At 37.5% G+C, this 21,070-nt stretch overlaps 1 protein-coding gene across 1 annotated transcript; it reads left to right on the top strand.

Annotated features, from left to right (window-relative positions):
* Window positions 1-4,778: 4,778 nt before the first annotated feature.
* On the top strand, window positions 4,779-16,164 carry LOC132706507 (uncharacterized). The gene is made up of 3 exons (XM_060677859.1): window positions 4,779-4,863; window positions 11,908-12,842; window positions 16,024-16,164. Exons 1-3 carry the CDS (start codon window positions 4,779-4,781, stop codon window positions 16,162-16,164), a joined length of 1,161 nt encoding a protein of 386 aa, XP_060533842.1.
* Window positions 16,165-21,070: the final 4,906 nt, after the last annotated feature.

Genomic DNA, 21,070 nt, shown 5'->3' with positions numbered 1-21,070 from the left:
CCGATAATTTCTGCACCAATCGCGGTCCCCTAGGACCTACCGTTGCCGAGATATAAATTTCGTTGCCATCGATTTTTCGAAAGTAACAAGGACACCAAATACTCAAATTAAAACCAGGTGTCTGAAAATGCTGCAGACATAGGATATACCGTAGAATATTCAAAATAAGATGGATCGATCGATTAACTAAGTGGAAATCATGAGAAGAGTTCGAAAAGGTAAAGAGATCATTGCTTCAGTAAAAAAATGGAAGCATCAACACCGGAGATAAATATTATTGCTACTCATAATGAAAAATACAAAGACGGAGGTGGGGTAGAAAAGCGTGGTTGAGAAATCTACAAGACGAGTTCAGTGGCACAGATCAGCTAGTTCGATCAGCTGAATCTAAAATACATTGTGCATACCTTCACTACGAAGATGTTTCTAAAAGAAGAGGAAAAAGAAGAAGAAATGCAGAATGTAATGATGGTAAACGTCACACGTCTCTGGGTAAATGGATTCGTACTGTTTTACAAAAAATGTATCCAAAACGTTGGATAACCTTCTCACGATACTTCTGGCTACTTCGGCAAATCTATCATGACAGTTCTATAGCTTTTTAGTCATTCTCAAGGTGTGAGGAACAACTATGAATACGACTTTAAATTTGGTAAAAAATCGGTCCTTGGGATAATTAAACGTTTGCTGTACCCCCGGTACATACGCGGCTGTTGTTCCATTTTCGGTATGGAAATTCGGGCGAGTCGCCGGGAAATCGTTTAACATTGTAACGAATTTAATTTGCCGACGACAAATATTGACAAAAACCGCGGTTCGAGCTCATTAAACATTAAAGCTACCTGAAAATGTGAACCAATTACGCCGTAATTCGTTTATACGCGGTGCAAAGCCTGGAGACTCCATATTGCTGGGAATCCAATGCGCCCGGTTTATCGAATTATGATTGAATTTGGAAAGCACGAACGGGCCATTAAATATTAGAAACTGGGGTGGGGTGGCGCGCAACGCGCGCGCGCACGCTCACGTTGACCAAGTTGACGGAACCGCGGTACCACAAACATTTTTGAGGTATAGTTTAAAAAGTAGAGAGAAAAACGGTGGTTTATATTATACATATTGAGTACTTTGGGGCCGTAAAGAAAGTGTTTATCTATTGAACAAAGACTGTTGTTATTGACGGAAAATGTGTACTAAGAACTAATACCCTATATTTTAGGGCAGTGAAACAAAGGAGGGCGGGGCATAATTGGATAGTTTGAAGTTAAGGAGTAACAAACAGAAAGCTATATTATAACTAAACGCTAGCGATGATTGCAGCTGGATTTTCGCAGCCCGCCGCTTTCTGTGTCGGGCCTGGATCAATGTGAATCATTACAGCTTCTATTTTGTCCCAAAATGGATGCTATATTAATTCTTTTTCAACTCAATATTTAGCATATTTATAGACGCTTCACTCGCTATTGATATATATATATATATATATATATATATATATATATATATATATATATATATATATATATATATATATATATATATATATATATATATATATATATATATATATATATATATATATATATATATATATATATATATATATATATATATATATATATATATATATATATATATATATATATATATATATATATATATATATATATATATACATGGTTTTTCACTTAAAACTCCGCACGCCAATAACTCCAAAACGAAAAGAAATATTTAATTTATGTAAAAAGTAGTCAAAGTGTGGGGTCAAGTAGATATTTCCTAAAGTTTAAAAAATTCGACGCCTGCAAAGAGCTGGGCGTCGCGACGCGTCGAAAAATTATTCGATTGCACAGACTTTGGAAATACGCGCATACAAAAGTACATATTATTTAAAAACTTTTTTGTTATTTACTCAAACTTATTTACTTTACCCGTTTCTAAGTTATACCGATTTAAAGTAAACATTTCTTGATTAATAAAAAATGTGATTAACGCTTATTTTTACAAGTATGTCATGAATGTTAGTTACTATGGCAACCATTGTTATCGCAGTTGTTTTAAGTGCAATTACTAACAATAGATTTCAACTATTTTAGTATGATTTTATTTATTATTTTTTATCGATTTAGTTCTGATAACATGATAAATACAGTAAAATACCTACAAGTTAATAACCAAAATTATTATTGCAATTAACTACATAATAAGATATTTCAAAAATTTTGTTCAAAATTATGTCCATCTGCTCGAACACAACTATCAAAAACTTTTAACAGATGAGCTTGGGTCAATTGTAGGAGAGTCCTTCTTGTGATAGCGGCACACGCTGCACTAATTTTGTTAATGAGATCAGCCATATCTTCGATAGGTTCTTCATAGATAACGTTTTTTGGGTAGGCCCAAAGAAAATAATCTGGTGGTGTAATGTCCGGGGACCTCGCCGGCCACCTTACCGGTCCATTAGTACCAAACCATCTATTGGGATATTCTCGGTTCAAATACCTCGTTACTATTTGGGCATTATGTGCAGGCGCTCCATCCTGCTGTAGCCACATATTCATTCTAGTGTCAAGAGGCACTTCTTCTAATAGTTCCGGAAGTGTAGTTTGAAGAAATCTTAAATAGCGATCTGCATTTAAAGTTCCTTCGTAAAAGTAAGGTCCAATAAGGAATCCATTTAATATGCCGCACCAAACATTGATACTAAAAATTCGTTGGTTACCTCTTTCTGTAATCCAACGAGGATGGTTTTCTTACCAAAAACGACAGTTGTGTCTATTAACGATTCCATTATTTTGAAATCGACTTTCGTCGCTCCATAAAATTTTCGAGAGAAAATTTGCATCTTGGCTATTTAAATCGGACAATGTCGCTAAGAAATACAAGCATAATCGCCTGGTTCTAGTTTATGAACTAGTTTACTTTTGTACGGGTGAAAAGAGTTTCTATGTAGAATTCTCCACGAAGAACTTATGGTAACACCGGTATTTTCGTTTATCTCTGATAGGGATATCTTGGGGTTATTATCAACCTGATGAATTACAGCAGCAGTATTTTCATCATTTGTAGCCGTCCTGTTCCTATCTCTCTTAGGTTTTATGAAGCTGCCATATTCTCTTAAGTTTTTACATAAACTTGAAAAGGTTTTTGCATCGGGGACTCTTCTATGCGGATAACGCCGTGCGTAAACTCTTTTTGCTTCTCTACAATTGCATCTGCATTCTCCAAACACCAGTAACATGTCTACTTTTTCCTCATTGCTAAATTGCACCATTTTCACATAATAATTCTTAGTTTTTTTTAAACCGAACAAATTTGGATATTTCTTGTGACAAAATGTGACAATTTTTTGATACAGCAATAACAACTTACGTTTGTAATTGCACTTAAAACAACTGCGATAACAATGGTTGCCATTGTAACTAACATTCATGGCATACTTGTAAAAATAAGCGTTAATCACATTTTTTATTAAACAAGAAATGTTTACTTTAAATCGGTATAACTTAGAAACGGGTAAACTAAATAAGTTTGAGTAAATAACAAAAAAGTTTTTAAATAATATGTACTTTTGTATGCGCGTATTTCCAAAGTCTCTGCAATCGAATAATTTTTCGACGCGTCGCGACGCCCAGCTCTTTGCAGGCGTCGAATTTTTTAAACTTTAGGAAATATCTACTTTTTACATAAATTAAATATTTCTTTTCACACTTTGACTACTTTTTACATAAATTAAATATTTCTTTTCGTTTTGGACTTATTGGCGTGCGGAGTTTTATACTATAGTTACTATATATATATATATATATATATATATATATATATATATATATATATATATATATATATATATATATATATATATAGTAACGGAAATGAAGATACTCTGTAAAAAATCTTTAATTTGGTTAGCTCGTTCAATCATTTCTTCACAGAATACGAGAGCAGCGCCAAAATGTCCCGGCATGAATATGAAAAAAACAAAGTAGAGTAACAATTTTTTATTATTTTTCAATATAATCCCCTTTAACTTCAGTACACTTATTACATCTGTTTATTAACAACTCAATCCCTTTAAAGAAATATGTTTTTGGTATGTCTGCAAAATGAGCTAAAACAGCCTCTCTTAACTCAACTTCGTCGTTAAACCGCCGCACACTGGAACGACTCAATGCTAAAGAGTGGACATTGGCTATTTTAAAAAGTTTAATATAATAATAATACACTTTTTGCTACTACCACGTTGAAAGCCGGACAAACTTTTTGGTAGAAAATAAAAAATTGTTTAAACAAGGCCGATTTTAAATCAACTTTGGTTGCGATTTAAAAATTGAAACTAAAATATATATTTATTTCCTGTAAAGAGGATAGTAAAATGACTTCTTGGGATACAATTAAACAATAAATAGGTAAGAATAAATGTGTCTCACTGATGAGATGGTCTACGGTTCTTCCAAATGGCGCGGGCCGGGCGTAGTTGTAAACCACAAATTGTATTTAACGATGATTGACGGAAAAATTTCTTCTTGCCTGGCAGGGGCAAGCTCAACCGCAATTTGCTACATCTGTGGTGCTAAACCAACCGAAATGAATAAGTTAAACGCAGGTTGATTTGGCAATACTGAACAGTAAAATATATCATTTTTTTATGTTTTATTGGAATGTTATTTGGAAGGACATATTTTGGTTTTTAGGTCATTAAAAAGAAGCAAGCCAATCAAGATCAGTAAAGTTTGGGAATATCCATCCTACATTCATGGATACGAATTTATGAATGCATGCTGCACATTGCCTATAACTTGGACTTTAAGAAATGGTCGACTAAAAAGCCCGAGGAGAAAATTTCCAAAGACAACAGAGACGGTATGTAGTGACCAAGTAACTAGAGCATTGCCTACCTATCCATAGTAACTTCCCCAACTATAATACATCTAAATATTTGTATCGACAATATTACCTACTTATAATAATATATATATATTTTTTTCTTTTTCATTTAGATTTAAAGAGGAGATGAGTTTGCTCGTTGATTTTGTCAAACGAGGACTGGGTACAACCAACGACGGCAACACTGCCAGAAGATTTTTTAAAAATTTTCGAAAGTCTTCCGAAATCACAGGATTAAATGAACGTTTGCTGGAAAGATTGTACACAATTCTTTAAGTTATGGCTTCAGGACAAAAAGTAGATTCCAAGAAATTTGGATATTTTACAAAAGATACTGTCCAATTGTACGTTGATCTTTACGGGTGGTATTACATGCCGTCATCGTTACATAAGATCCTTATACATGGTCCAGAAATCATAGAAACTTTCAGAGAATGGCATTCCAGAAAATCCAAAAGAAACCTCACAAATGAAGATATATTGCACAATCTTCTAGTATCGTCAGATCCATATATATCAAACCTACGCAAATCCGAGAAGATACATTCTGAATTAACAGAAGAGGCCCTCTCTCTTCTAATATAAAAAAATTTCGTACTTTGTGTCAGTAATAATTGTAAAATTATGCATACAAGTTTATTTAAACTGTTTCTAGCATATTTATTATAAAAGGTGGCTTGGTTTTTTAAATGTAATACCCTGTATTTTTCAATGTTCGATAAGTATGTTATTTTCCGGATTAAATGGTAAATACATATTACATGTTACTTCTAAAACCTTACAAGAATTTTTATTGTCAGTACGTGAAAAAGAATTCTTATAATAAATGTCCGCCATCTTGGATTTATTACCAAATGTCAAATTTCGTAATAAATTTAAATTATATGGAGTATTCTTTGTTTAAACTGCCAACAATTCTCAATAGCAAAGGTGTTCTTGCTTATGCTCATAAACTGCAATAGGTGCCTGTATTTACAAATGTCCGCCATTTTAGATTTTTACCAAATGTCAAATTTCATAATATTGTATGGTGTTCATTATACGAATTCGTCAAAATTATTAAAATCGGACTTTTCATTGCAGTGTTATACCTCGTTCCACCGTGCGCCGTCCACATAAGTCCATTCTCAAATATCCAAACAAATAATATTCGCTGGGGGCCATATCTGCACTATAGGGAGGACGATCTATCCGTTGGAACGCACACTCTAAAATGGCACCCTGTGACCTGTGACCCTTACGACGCATAATAGAGAACCATAGTTTCCACAGATTTCCAAAAAAGACGGCCCACACTCGACACGGCGTTGTTTTTGAATAACCGAAACGTTTTTAATAACCCATCTTGCACTAACCTTGTGCATACCTAAATGATCATGCAGGATTCGACGAACACTTGTATCAGAAAGCTTAGTAATTTCTGAGATTTCCTTGACCTTTAAACGTCGATCACTCAACACCACCTCTTCCACAATCGCAACAATATCTTCCGTTAAGACCTCCACTGGTCGACCAGTTCTTGAATTATCGTCAAGGGACTCCTGCCCCATTGGAAAACGTTTTGCCCATTCTTTCACTACAGAATACGAAGGAGAACTTTGGCCGTACAGACCATCCAAAGTTCTCGAGAAATTTGAATTTGTTTAAGCACTCCGACTCTCGACGTCCCTTTGGTCATTTAAGAGACGTAAAATTGTGCTATAGTACAGTACATTTACTGAGTGACATGGGACGTATACACAAAGGTTCAACTAACCAAGCAATTTTAATTCCGACATAATATTTCCCAGTTGTTCTTAGGTTGCGCATTGGTAGACTTATAGACTCCATATGATTTAGCTTCTACAATAGATAGGTGTTAGATTGTACCAATGTAAAAATTTATATTATCAATCATGCATGGGTCACGTCAGCAGCGTTACCCACGGCTGCGAGCGAGCGAGTTATAAATCTTTTACTACAAATATTTCAAAGTCGCATTATAAATTGAGTATTTTAGAGTTAGGAAGTAGAAAACACAATTAACTGCAAACAGCGTTGTCAAATTTTCAAATAAGTCTCATCGTAAAGGAGAAACAAATCTTACTTTCGGCGTAATTCGCGAAATAACTGGCGAATTGTCTTTTCGGTTATAACGTCCCCACCATCCCGCCGAGCCCGCGTGTATACAAAGAGGCAGAACTTTAAAGTGGCCCCCGTCGTATACACGACGTACGGCTTACTCGCCGGCCCGAGTGTCGTTTTCCCGAATTATTAACGAAAGCAGTAGCGTCCCGAGGAGGTCCTTTTGTTATCCATAAATTACGAAAATTTAATCTCCCGACGCCCCTATAAAGCCAACGTGTTACGCCACATTACATTTGATCGTTTTATTTCCGAATTTATTTTCGTGGGGCGGGGGGGCACATCCGCCGTCCCGCGGGAAATTTACAATGCGATGCGGCGCGACGCTGTCGTCTTGTGTGGCCCCGTATTATTTATATTTAAAACGGTTGTAAATAGTTTGTCGAGAAGGGCGGCGGAGGGTCCATTGACTGCTTAAAATTCGGGTCCCGGGGGAGCGGCGGGATTTTAAGTTATTGAAGGAGCCGCGAATCAATTCTCTCCCGGCGTACGTAATTTTAAAACAAGCCTGTTTCACGAAGTTATCGTAGAGGAATACGAATACGAGAGTCACTTGACAAGTTTCCGACCTCACCCTGAAGATGGCGGCACTAGTGATAGTAGTTACGCATCGCTTGCTGGTTACTTAAGAAAGTTTCAGCCATTTTGGACCTGTGGTTTGTCGTTGACAGTCGTTTGAGTGAGTCGATGTGACTGTTATAAATAATACATTTAAATTTAAAATAAAATCGGTGTTAAGCGAATTAAAATGAGATAGCAGAGGTTAGGAAAATGAAACGTTTTCGTCACATTTCAAATCAAGATTTGGGTATGAGAAAGCTGTCCACGCTTTGGATACCGCGTTTACTCACGTTAAACCAAAATGTGTTTGAATGAACGTTTCCAACTCCCTGTTAGCCCGGTTTAGGCGCAATAAATCAAGTTTTGGCGACGATTAATTGCTGTAGATAAAACTTGGGTACACCTACATACGCCCGAGTCAAAAATACAGTCAAAAGAGCGACTGGGGAACCGACTCCGAAAAAAGGAAAAACTGTTTGTTCGGCAGAGAAGTAACCCTTTTTTGGGATAGCCATGGAGTCATCCCAATCAATTACCTTCAACAAGGAAAATGAAGAGCATATTGCGCATCATTACTTGACAAGCTGAGGACAGCAATTGCGCAAAACGGTCACATATGCAAAAAAAATCCTGTTTCACTAAGACCTTAGGGGTTTGAACTGCTTCGTTTTGTTTCCTCATCTGAAAACTGCGCTCGGAGGAAAGGATTTTCGTCAAAAAGGAAGTCAATCACCTTGGTGAGCAATTATTTCGCGGAGAAAAAGGCTGGGTACTATTTGGACGTAGGATACTTGTAATAATGAACAGAATAATAATTAGGTATTATGGACAGGGTAAGTCAAGAAAAGAGCAAAGTTTATTGTCTCATTGGTTTTAAAAATTACAAGAAAATGGTAAATACATAAGTTATAAAGATGCTTAGGAGTGTGTTTTCTCCCTGGCAGGTTTACTCTTTGGGTGCGATTTTCTTCACTTCTCGTACCACGACCACGACTATTCCAAAAACCACAATTGCCATCCTACCGACTGCGCCACTTAAATGTTCAAAATTCGGGAGAGCGTTTTTAAAAACATTAATTTACACAGAAAGCGAAATAAATTTTACTCGAACTGGCCGGTACAAAGGCTGGAATAATTAAGAGCGTATTTTACAATATTACAATCGAATAAATAGGGCTTTTGATGCGGTGTCAGCGATGCGTCATCTTCGCTTAGCTTTGGGCCTCGTCTGTAGTTTGGGACATATAACTCCTCCCACCTTAACTTTCGAAAATAACGGAGTGTTTTTTCGAAAAACCTTCAAGATTTTCTTCCTGGCAGTCTTACCCTTTGGATGCGATTTTCTTCACTCCTCGTACCTTTTCGAATAAGAGTTTCTTAATGATGAAAACTAAAATTAGAACCATGATTATTCCAAAAACCACAATTTCCATCCTACCGACTGCGCCACTTAAATGTTCAAAATTCGGGAGAGCGTTTTTAAAAACATTTATTTACACAGAAAGCGAAATAAAATTTTATTCGAACTGGCCGATATAAAGGCTTGAATAATTAAGCGATGCGTTATTTTCGCTTAGCTTTGGGCCTCGTCTGCAGTTTGGGACATATAACTAACGCTTCTGGTCTCACAAAAAAAAGTAAAGTATTGGAAAAACTATTAGGCTTAGATATGTATTATTATTAATAAAAAAATGTTGAGAACATCCTAACAATCTTTAAAACTTCATAACTATTAAAACCAATGCACTTTACTCTATCGTTGGCGCACCCTGTGCAGAGTAGTTATGCATTATTATACATATCTTAAATTATAACAAAGTGGTCCAGATCCAACATTTTTTCCTCTATTTTCTTTTCTTTTGTTATCACCAGTTCTGGGATCTTACTTCCTTAATGGCTTGATACAGTAGCTTAAGGTCCTTTATTTTGAAAGTCGTCATGTGTTTTGCTTCAAGTCCTTTCACTTGCGCCTATAAAAGTTCTATAGGATTTAGGTCACAATGATATGGTAGTGGGTGCAACACAGTTATACCACATTTTTCTGTTTTCTGCTCTACGGCGATGTTTCTGTAAATTTCCTCCAGTCTTCCTTTATCATCCTCCAATACAATATTTTTAGTGATTAACAAGTGGATAATTTTTTGTTTTCTCCAAAATAAAGTTGCAGTCTTGCGTGGTGAATGCCAGGAGTAATTTTTTCATTTGAAGAAAATCTCTTGTCTGGCACTGGACCGGACGGAATTTTCTATTTTATTATCCTTTTCTGAAATAGGCAATATCAATAAAAACCACAGTCCTAAATCTCGGGTGTGTCCTGCTTTGTGGTATTAAAAGGATAAAATTTGAATTCCCGATCTTGAACCGTTCGAAAGTTACCGGAATTCAAAGAATCCCCGCCCGTTCTTCTTAGAACTGCCCCAACCTACCGAAAATTTACACCTCCTCTTTCACGCCGGAAATGTAGAACCGCACATTACAATCAGAAATATTTTCGAAACGCCACTGTATTTGTTTATTATCATATGAAATTTCTAACCTCAAAACATAAACAAAATTAGTCATGGACGACTGAACAACGTGTAAAAATTGTGCAAGCCTATTATGAAAATGGTCGATCAAGAAAAAATGCAACATGAAAATTTTGGAATGTGGTTCAAAAATTTGAGCAAACTGGATCTGTAACTAACCTCAAAGTCCCTCAACGGGCTCGTGCGGGTCGGTCAGATCAAAATATTGCCATTGTTCGCGAAAGTGTAGCCGAAGATCCAAACACATCGATTCGTGATCGGTCGCAACAAGTGGGCCTTACGTATTCAACCACATAGTGAATTTTAACAAAAGACTTGCATCTACACCCATATAAAGTCCAAATAACTCAGGAGTTGAAACCTCGAGATCATCAACGGCGCCGCGTGTTTGCAAAATGGATACGAGAACAAGGGGTTCACTTTTCAACGAAATTCATCTTTAGCGATGAGGCACATTTTCACGTTGGTGGCTTTGTAAACAAACACAATGCTCGTATTTGGGGATGCATCCTCAAAAAGTGACTGTTTGGTGCGCATTTTGGTTAATACGGCTAATCGTGTTCGCTATCGAAACATGATATCTGATTTTTTCTGGGAGCAGTTGAAGATTTGTGGTTCCAACAGGATGGAGCCACTTGTCACACATCCAGAGAAACGATGCAATTGCTGCGGGGCAAGTTTGCTGGTCGGATTATCGCACGTAACGGCGATATCAATTGGCCGCCGCGATCATGTGATCTTACCCTCCTAGATAGCAGAGTGTATAGAAATAAACCAAACACTATTCCAGAGCTGAAACAGGAGATTAGACGCTAAATAGCCGGTATAGAACCTGAATTGTGTCAAAAACTGAAAGGAAAATGACATCACCTTTCATACCTAATTGTAATACACTAATCTAAAATGGCAAACAAAAATGTTTGTATATTTTTATATTCTTCCGAGTTTTTTTTATTATTTTAATGTTGGAACCCTTATTGAATCACCCTTTATAACAACTTTATAGGGAAAAAACTATTATTACCAGCTAAACTGAAAAAAACTACAACTACAAAAAAGTCCTTCCGACTTAGGTCGAGGTCAAACTTCAAAGGTGCGTGGATAGTTGTTTATGAGAAAAAAAATATGTGAATAGATAAGATTATAACTAAAAAGAAGTTTCCGTTGTTAAATTAAAGGCCGAACAGCTGTCACAAAGCATTAAAAACATTTTTTGTTCTAATTTAATTTGTTTTATATGTAAAACTACCTTAAAGCAAGGTTGGGACGTTTTGAGGTTTGTTGACAAATGAAACGAAAATAATTGTCGAAAAAATCGGGCTTTGTTCGACTTTCGCTTCCCTGCCGCACGTACACAGGAGATATTTTGACAATAACGTGCCGCGATATCGGGACATAAATCGTCTCGGCTCCCCCCGAACGGTGGATACACAAGACGTATTGATTTAGTTTGGGAGAATAATGAATACAATATATCTGCCATTTTTGCTTGTGATGCACGCTGCACGGGCACTTTATTCCCCAACAATAGATGAGTGATGATATTAAATTTTTAGCAATGTGCCGCGCACTTTACGGCACACAGTCTCCGAATACGTCTCGCTATGTTTCGTTCTTTCTTGGAGTTCGCGGACGCGTCATCTTTGTGGTACCTATATATACCGAGCCAAAGGAACACGGAATGCGGTATATCCCTGGTGAAGAAAAGGCGTCCCTTGTATCCTTGGCAGACCTGAGGCTTTGTCTGATTGTAGATAGAGAGCAATTAGAGACCTCAATAAAGACATAAGCGTTATAGTCCTTCCAGCTGACAAGGGGAACGCGACTGTAGTACTAAATACCGTAGACTACGAAAAGAAAATTGGTGATCTGCTAGACCCCAAAACATACAAAAAGTTGCAACAGGACCCAACCAACCGCATCCTAAAGAAAACAAATACGTTAATCAAGAAGTCATCTATCGAACCAGAAATCCAGCGAAAACTAAGCAATTCGGAGGCATTACCACCAAGATTATATGGATTGCCAAAAATCCATAAAGAGGCAGCACCCTTGAGACCCATAGTTAGCGCTATAGGTTCCCCGACTTACCATCTCGCTAAGCATCTAACCAAACTCCTTGAACCACTCATAGGGAGGACAGCATCACACATCAAGGACTCGACTCAGTTTATACAGAAGATCAAAAACATCACATTGTCACCCAAAGACATATTAGTGAGCTTCGATGTTGTTTCTTTGTTCACTATGGTGCCAGTCAAAGAGACTTTGGATTTAATATCTGCACGTTTTCGGAATGATGTCACAGAACTTTTCCGACACTGCTTAACCACCACTTATTTCCAATGGAACAAGGAGTTTTATGAACAAGTTGACGGTGTAGCCATGGGAAGCCCATTAAGCCCGGTCATAGCAAATTTTTTCATGGAAAAGTTTGAACAGCAGGCATTAAATACTGCCCAAAAGAAGCCCAAGTGTTGGTTCCGCTACGTGGACGACACATTTGTAATATGGAGCCACGGCGAAAAGGAGCTTCAAATCTTCTTGGCGCATCTCAATTCCATTAACAATAAAATAAAATTTACCATGGAGACAGAAAAGGACGGCAGGTTGGCATTCTTAGATGTGCAGGTAGAAAGGCGACCAAATGGAAAATTGGGTCATAAAGTTTATCGAAAACCCACTCACACGGAACGTTACCTGTACAAATTATCTAATCACCATCCGAGACAGAAAATGGGGGTAATAAAAACCTTAATGACAAGGGCTAATCGGATTAGCGAACCCAAGTACCTACGTGAAGAGATTAATCACTTGACCGATTCCCTGAAAAATAACGGATATACCACCTCCGAAATACAAAAAGCTATGAAAAATAGAAGATCTAAGACAAGAGATACGACAAAGGAACCTCAAGGGAATGTATCATTTCCTTTTATTAAGAACGTCACAGACAGGATCGGTAAACATTTAGAACGACACAACGTTCGGGTCGTCTTCAAACCAACGACTACAATCAGACAAAGCCTCAGGTCTGTCAAGGATACAAGGGACGCCTTTTCTTCACCAGGGATATACCGCATTCCGTGTTCCTGTGGCTCGGTATATATAGGTTCCACAAAGAGAAGCATTGAAACTAGGCTAAAGGAACATAAAAGGAACTGCCGGCTTGGACACACGGAAAAATCAGCAGTGGCAGAACATGCTTTTTACAAAGGTGACCATCGTATCATGTTCAAAGACACGCAGGTACTGGACAAAACACCACATTTTTATCCACGTCTTTTCAGAGAAGCTATTGAAATTCAAAAACATCAGAATAATTTCAATAGAAAAGAAGAAGGTCTCAATATCAGTAAAACATGGACTCAGGTCATCAACAAAACAACGTGTTTACCCAGACAAGCTCAACCCAAGCCCGCCACCGAGGTCACGCCCACTACAGCGCGCTTAAATACGGCAGATCTTCCAGTCGACCAACCAGTCATCGGAGAGCAGTACGGAAGAACACTTCTACCGTTACCACATCGTCGCTCTTGAAAATGTCTACCGCAGTTGTAGACGAAACGTCGAGTTTAATCTCGGGACCACGGCTCAAAATCCCGGAAATATTTAGTAATGTAGTAACATTTTATTCGCCGAACGGTTCTCTTATAGTATATTATGCACCAAGTGCGGTAAACGGCATTTAACTCACGAGTGACTGAAATAAAAGTTTACCGAACGTGTTGCATACTATACTTTTTCCACGACCGTTAGTTTTTGGGTACATTTTCGCGAAACAACACCAATACATTTACTGACATGACCGTCGGAATTGACAAAAAATCAAAATTCATCCGATCGCTCCCAAACCCGCGCGGAAAAATCCCGGAAATGTCCGAAGTGGTTCGGATTCGTGGAAAACGAAACTGACTTGGTAAAGTGACGCTACCCTCACGCTACGTCGGGGTGTAATTAGGTGTTTTACAGACTGAAGTAGACCCACGGAATGATATTTTCTTATGACAGTTCCTGCTTTTGATTTGGGAGAATTGTTTAATGTTAAAAAAATATTTTTGTCCAATGTGGTCCCTTTTCATTGTCAAACCAAAAAAATTGTAAAGCTTTTTCGTTTGGCTATTTTGTCAATTATCCTTGTGTTGGTTGATCGATCCATGGGTAGTAGAAAATAATAGTTCTTGCTACCATTGATTTGTTATATCTTCATATTTAATCATTTTACCCATGACCGCCATCGACACGACATCTTCGGTTTTCCCGGTATTTAAGCGCATATATCGCAAATAAATTACAGTTACTTAATATAAGATGGAGGAGCAAACAACATTGTCAGGTGCGAAGGACCAATTTACGTCCATAGTAAGTTCTACTGAGTTGCAACAATGTACCTAAAAACTAATGGGGTAGAAAAAGTATAGTAAATAGTAGTAAGTATAGAAACAATCGAACAAGGTACATAATACAATCAGATCCAGTAACTTCATAAAATTGCGGATTTTTTTTACTAAAAAGCGTCACCCTGTAGTGACTAAATGAGTTGGTTTGTAATCGACTAACTAACTGAGGTTTTTACTAAACAGACTCCAGTGAAAATCCAAAAAAAATAATACAAAAGAATTCACCTCTTCCATAGAAAATAATAAAAAATGAATACAAATTTTTCTTTGAAATTTATATTATTTATATTAATTATTGACGTTTAGGGGATTACAAATAAGCTTATAAAGTCATGCCTAACCAACTGACAAAAATATGTTAAAATTAATTCATTCATAAGCGAAATATAAAGCACGGATTTGGCAGCAATCGGATGTTTTCGGAGATATTTCCCACGCTTTGAATTTTGACGTTTGTCAATTCTGACAGTTATGTCAGTGAATGTATTCGTGTTTTGCGAAAATGTACGCAAAAACTAACTGTCGTAGAAAAAGTATAGTATGCAACACGTTCGGTAATCTTTTAACTCACTCGTTTATTAAACACTCGCTCCGCTCGTGTCGAATAAACTCGTGAGTCAAATGACGCTTACCGCACTTGTTGCATAATATACTATTTCAAACAAAAAGCGTAAGTTGAACCAATAGTATCATCATCAGTATCTGAATTGTGTTGAATATATTGACTACATAGTCCTTCCAACAGTGCATTGTTCAGATGTGGAAATTATCTACCCGTTCGCGCTAGAATGAATGTTTACAATGAATTATTTGTCTTAGCCCATGATTGCTGTATGGGGAAATTGTAGTGCGACTAATTCTGAATTATTCACAATCTGCAAAACGAAATAGTAAAAGTTCGCTTTTCATATGACAACAATCACAAAAATCTAATTCAAACCTTGTCTTTTCGAGGGACGTTATAAAGCCAATGTTAGAACTAGTAAATGCATGTTTAATTAATTTTTAAAATGTTTGCATAAATATAATAATAACAACGTCTGTTAAGTGTTGCTTAGAGTAATTATAAATATGTTTACTATTTTTGGGTTATTGTGGAAGTTCTTGTGCAATTCTTGTAATAAAGATAGTGTAAAGGTTGGGTAATTGAAATACGGTATCGTTAATAACAATATTATGCCATGTTACTGATAGTATATTACGTTACTGGTGGTATTATTTACTAGTAGTATATTTCTTTTTGCCTGATAATGCACTGTTTACACCAGAGGATAAATAAAGAATGAAAAAAAACATAAAATTTCCAAAAATTATAAAAAAAAAGCGGCACAACGTCCAACTTTTGAACTGATCCGGGTCGCTAATCCCCCCAATCCCCCCACCCCCCTTCCAAATGACGGGGACGACGGGTGACAAACGTCCCCCGCAGTTTAGATAAACACCTCTTTTAAGTCCGAGCGGGGTGGCAGGAGCTGATTTATATCGATAATTTATCGGTATAATTAAGTAGCGATTGTATTAAGACCCCCCGAGGTAAATTTGGGTTTAAAATCGATGATTCGGGATTTATCAGGCCGACCCGACCCCACACCCGCCACCATTTCGACCCGTCGATACACGCGAAGGATGCGGAGACTGCGAATTATTTTTTCTTTGCCTTTTGATTAATTAAGGCCCGCGGGGGAACAAAAGGGCGCCGCGGCAGCCCCCTCAAATGATAACGAACGTGCGGGGGAGCCCGCGTCCATTAGAGTAATAAACGTGTACCTGAGCGGCGGGTAACAAAAAACCGTATTCGAAATGGCGGCCCATTTAGACACGCAAACCCTCACCCCGAATAGGTTTATCTCGCGAGAGATGGGCCGTGGCAGACGGAGATGTGGCCCGCTCTTTAATTATTTTTTCGGATTTTTGAAACGCGAAAAAAATTCGGTACGCGAAAGTTTTATCCCGCTGCCGCCAGCACCGCGCCACACACGACGCATTTTCACGGCCGTCCCGCGCCGTATTTACTTTCGCCGGGAAATTGCCGGAAAAACTTTGAGGATTTTCCGGTTCGCGGCACTCCGGGGACACGATATCGACGTAGGCGCGTGAGCAGCAGGGGCGCACGCCGGAAGGTCCATAGTTAAGAAGTTGCCCATATGGCGAATGACCGAAACAGTGTTAGCTTATCATTTGTGTCTGGAAAAATGGTCTTAAAAAGGTTTAGAGGTTTATATTTAATACATTTTTAGAAAATCTTTAAAATACTTTTTGGGATTCGATTGACCGTATAGACTTGTGGCCCTAGTTCGTAGTAGTACAGATGGGAATAATCTTCCACGCATGCGCGTGAAATCTCACCTATTATCCCAGAACTTTTAACGAGATCTAGGCATATTTTGAGAAAAAAGCGCCGTAATGATAATACATCTAAAGCGGCGAATTAACGAACTGTCAGCGGCCATATTGCTTTCGATTTCGATTGTTTTGTTGTTTGCATAGTTACAAAACATAATTTTTCTACTCCCGTCTGTAAAATAGCTAATTACCCAGCGTGCGGGAAGCGTCACTTTACCACCTGAGTTTCGTTTCCCACGAATCCGAATCCCTTCGGATATTTCCGGGATTTTACTGCACGCGTTTGGTAGCAATCGGATATTTTCGGATTTTACTAACAGTCGTAGAAAAAGTATAGTATGCAACACGTTGGTAAACTTTTTAAGCCACTCGTTCATGAAATACTCGCTCCGCTTGTGCCAAATAAACTCTTGATTCAAATGCCGTTTATCGCACTTGTTGCATAATATGCTATGTATTTAAAACCAAAAAAATAACTTGAGAAAAAGTTTTCTCCCTTAATTTCCACAGAAATGGAAACCAATTTGCAAGGACCAAAACAGCGTTTTGTAAATAAAAAGTTTATCTTGCCTTGGTAGTAGTATATTATGCAACAAGTGCGTTAAACGGCATTTGAGTCACGAGTGTTTATTTGACACGAGCGGTGCTCATCGGAGCAAGTGCTTAATAAACGAGTGATTTAAAAACTATACCAAACGTGTTGCATTCTATATTTTTCCTACGAACATTAGTTTTTGAATAAATTTCTGCAAAACAACACGAACACTTTCACTGTCCTGATAGCTCACCGAAGGGGGTCCAAACACGTGGTAAAGTGACGCTTTCGGCAGGTATGTTACAAAAGGGAGTCGAAAAAGTTACTTTTATTGAAAATAAATGCATTTCCGCTATTCCTAAAAGTTTCGAAAACAACCCGGATCGAAGCAAACGAAATTGGTCAACAAAACACGTATACGATTGAGGAAACTTCATTGTGAAGTCAGCAATACCTTCATCTTGACATAAAGGGTTTTGATTCAAGGTGCATTCAATCCGCTTCCTTACCAATCGGCCACATTAGTGAAGAAGCTGAGTAAGCAAAAAATAATGAAAACTGTTCAAGAATTCATCATTTTTAATTTGTGGTTGTCCTTATATGTCTTGTGTGTTAACATGTTGTAATTGTATAAGAAACAGTATCTAGATATATCTAGGTATCTAACCTACGGTACGGTACTTATTTGCAAGGACTATAATCAACATATGTACCAGTGAAATCGTCAGTACGTCATTTTTATTATCCTACCGTGTTAAGATTGTTGTAGAATTTATTCCCCATTCAATCGAATAGCAGAGTTGGAAGAAACTTTGTATTTATGAAACTAAAATATTAATTATATCAAAATTGTTTAAAACTGATGTTTTTCATTTAATATACCTATAAATTAATAAAATGCAGTTTTCCGCCCTTTAGTCGCACCTCCCTATCCGTCGCGCCACTGTGGGCGGCGCGATCCCCCCGAAATCGACGAACATTTTATTTACTCACTTAATAAACTGACCGACAACGTAGGCCCCGTCGGTTCCGCTCTCTTTGTTATAAACGTCCAAACGAGGGCCGACAACAAGCGTCTACAGCTCCGGATTTCTCCGCCGTCGTCAATTAGCGCGGTTTCAAAGTTTCGGCCGATCGGAGGTTCGCGTTTATATACTTTGAAACGCTCCGACAAAGAACGCCGCCGCCGCCTCCGCCTCACGGTTTGTTTCCTCCTTGGAGGAAACTTTTCATTCAATCTGGCGCGGCTCTCATCAAACCGAACGTATCTGCGAGTTACACGCGATAGGGGGTTAAATTAGCTCTAATTGCGGTACCGCGAAACAATCCGGGAAAGGGGATTAACCGGAATCCGGAGTGGCTCAAAGAGTTTGGCGGCGCGCGGCCACGAAACGCTCTGTACAATTGAAATAGTGTTTTAAAACACGCGATTTTTTTTTGTATTTGCGACAGGTATTTAGATCAACATTAAAGCATGTTACGTCTTAGAAATTACCTTTACAAATTTGGTTCATATCTGCATATCTTATAAACGTGTTGCATACTATACTTTTTCTAGTTTTTCAGTATTTGTGTATATTTTTGCAAAACAACATGGTTACATTGACAGATAGAGGCGAAACTGACAAACCCGTGGCCAAAGTACCGAGTCGCCGAAAGTAGTATACAGTGTGTCCAAGATAAGGATGCACAGCATGGGGATCTCGGAAACTATAAGAGATACAGTGTCGGTTAAATTAGACAAAAGTTGCGCATTTTGATACCGAACAAGATCCCGTTTTACAAATTTGAAAATTCCAAGCCGTTCCGGAAATATCCGAGAAAAACCGAAATATTGCGATTTCGTTTTTATTATTTTTTAAAGCTATTTGAAAAGATATGAAAAAACGGAAAACACTTTTCCATTGGCACTTTTTAATCTCTCCAAATTGACGTTAACAAATTTTCATTACAGCGTTTCGATTCCATGGAACCACCATCAACTTTGATTTTTCTTATGGGACGGAAAAAAAGTACACACAGTATTAGGTTGTGCTTTTCATTGCGAATTCAACGATGTACGATACAATACGGTTACTTATGTTTTTATCCAGAAAAATGGCTTTTTAATACATTTCTAGTATTTTATTGTAGTAGGCCATGAGATCCGAACGATGAAAGGCAAAAGAAAATGGTTGACAAGTTCGAGTTAATGTGTTTATTTATTTACTAACTCTAACTGTTTATTTAACATAACAACTAAATCCAACAAGTTAATGAAAAACAAATTCTATAACAAATGTTCGAATAAATGACCTCCATTTTCTAGGCATAAGTACGCCCGTCTCACGGTAGACTCCAAAACACGACTTAACATTTCAGGAGTAATTTTATTAAACGCTGCTCGTACTGATTGACGTAATTGTTCCTCGTTGTCAAAACATTCTTTGAATACCTCATTTTTTATGTAGCCCCATAAGAAAAAGTCCAAGGGAGTTAAGTCCGGGGACCTTGGAGGCCAAGGTGTTTCACTGTAAGTCCCAATGTATTTTCCATCAAACCGTTCAGTTAAATATTGGCGAACTTCTCTGGAGTTATGGGCTGGGGCACCATCTTGTTGGAACCAGCAGCCTTGCACAGCGCCTAGCGGTAAATCATCTAAGGCATCATCTAAATCGTGCCTCAAGATGTCAAGGTGCCGCTCGGAAGTTAAGGAATTATTATAGAAAATAGGGCCTATAATCTTGCTACCAAAAATCCCACACCAAATATTAAACCCAAAGCGAACTTGATGTCTGGATAGTCTATTAACACGTGGATTTTGTTGCGACCAATAGTGTGTATTGAGCCTGTTATAAATACCGTTATTGGTCACCATACTTTCATCAGACCAAATCACTTTATATGGAAAATTAAAACTCTCATCACACATCCTGGTGTACCACTCACAAAAATGTCTACGTCGTTCGTCGTCACCCGGTTTTAATCCTTGACATATTCTGAATTTGTAAGGCTTAAATTCATTTTTCCTTAAAATAAACTGAGCTGTAGATTTAGCTACCCCATTCTGGTCTTCAATTTCTCTGGTAGAAGTTTGTGGATTTTCGATAACAGATTGTAGAACAATGTATTGGTTTTCTTCATTGGAAGGTTTTTATCGGGATAATGCAGGCTTCTTAAATGATCCATATTCTTTCAGATTAAATAACAAACGCCGAAAAATACTCTTGTCAGGTTGTCTCCGCTCTGGGTATTTGTTAGAATACATACGCTCGGCTTCCACACAATTTCTTTGGCATCAGATGTAGCAAGACAGCATATCACATTTTTCTTCGTTTGTAAAATTACCTCCCTCCATTGTAGAACAAAATAAATTAGAAAAAGACAACAACAATAAAAATACAAAAACAATAACTAAAGGAATAAACTTATGATCGACTGATAACAAAGACAAATAACATTAATGTGTCATTGAAATTGACTGGATGTCATTTTGTCATGGCCTACTCCATTTAAATGCTGAAATGTATTAAAAATCCATTTTTCTGGATAAAAACATAAGTAACCATATTGTATCGTACACCGTTGAATTCGTAATGAAAAGCACAACCTAATACTGTGTGTACTTTTTTTCCGTCCCATAAGAAAAATCAAAGTTGATGGTGGTTACATGGAATCGAAAAGCTGTAATGAAAATTTGTTAACGTCAATTT

This window comes from Cylas formicarius, unplaced genomic scaffold (assembly GCF_029955315.1).
Source record: "Cylas formicarius isolate icCylForm1 unplaced genomic scaffold, icCylForm1.1 PGA_scaffold_8__14_contigs__length_24414737, whole genome shotgun sequence".
Taxonomy (NCBI): domain Eukaryota; kingdom Metazoa; phylum Arthropoda; class Insecta; order Coleoptera; family Brentidae; genus Cylas; species Cylas formicarius.
This window is presented reverse-complemented; position numbering and strand designations above follow the sequence as displayed.

What these genes read in the sequence shown, in the direction of transcription:
- LOC132706507 (XM_060677859.1), top strand. Translation starts at nt 4,779, where the DNA reads ATGCTGCACATTGCCTATAACTTGGACTTTAAGAAATGGTCGACTAAA. An exon ending in TTCCAAAGACAACAGAGACG is followed by an intron (nt 4,864 to 11,907) that starts GTATGTAGTGAC and finishes TAGTCCTTCCAG; the next exon opens with CTGACAAGGGGAACGCGACT. An exon ending in ATCCGAGACAGAAAATGGGG is followed by an intron (nt 12,843 to 16,023) that starts GTAATAAAAACC and finishes GATTGTATTAAG; the next exon opens with ACCCCCCGAGGTAAATTTGG.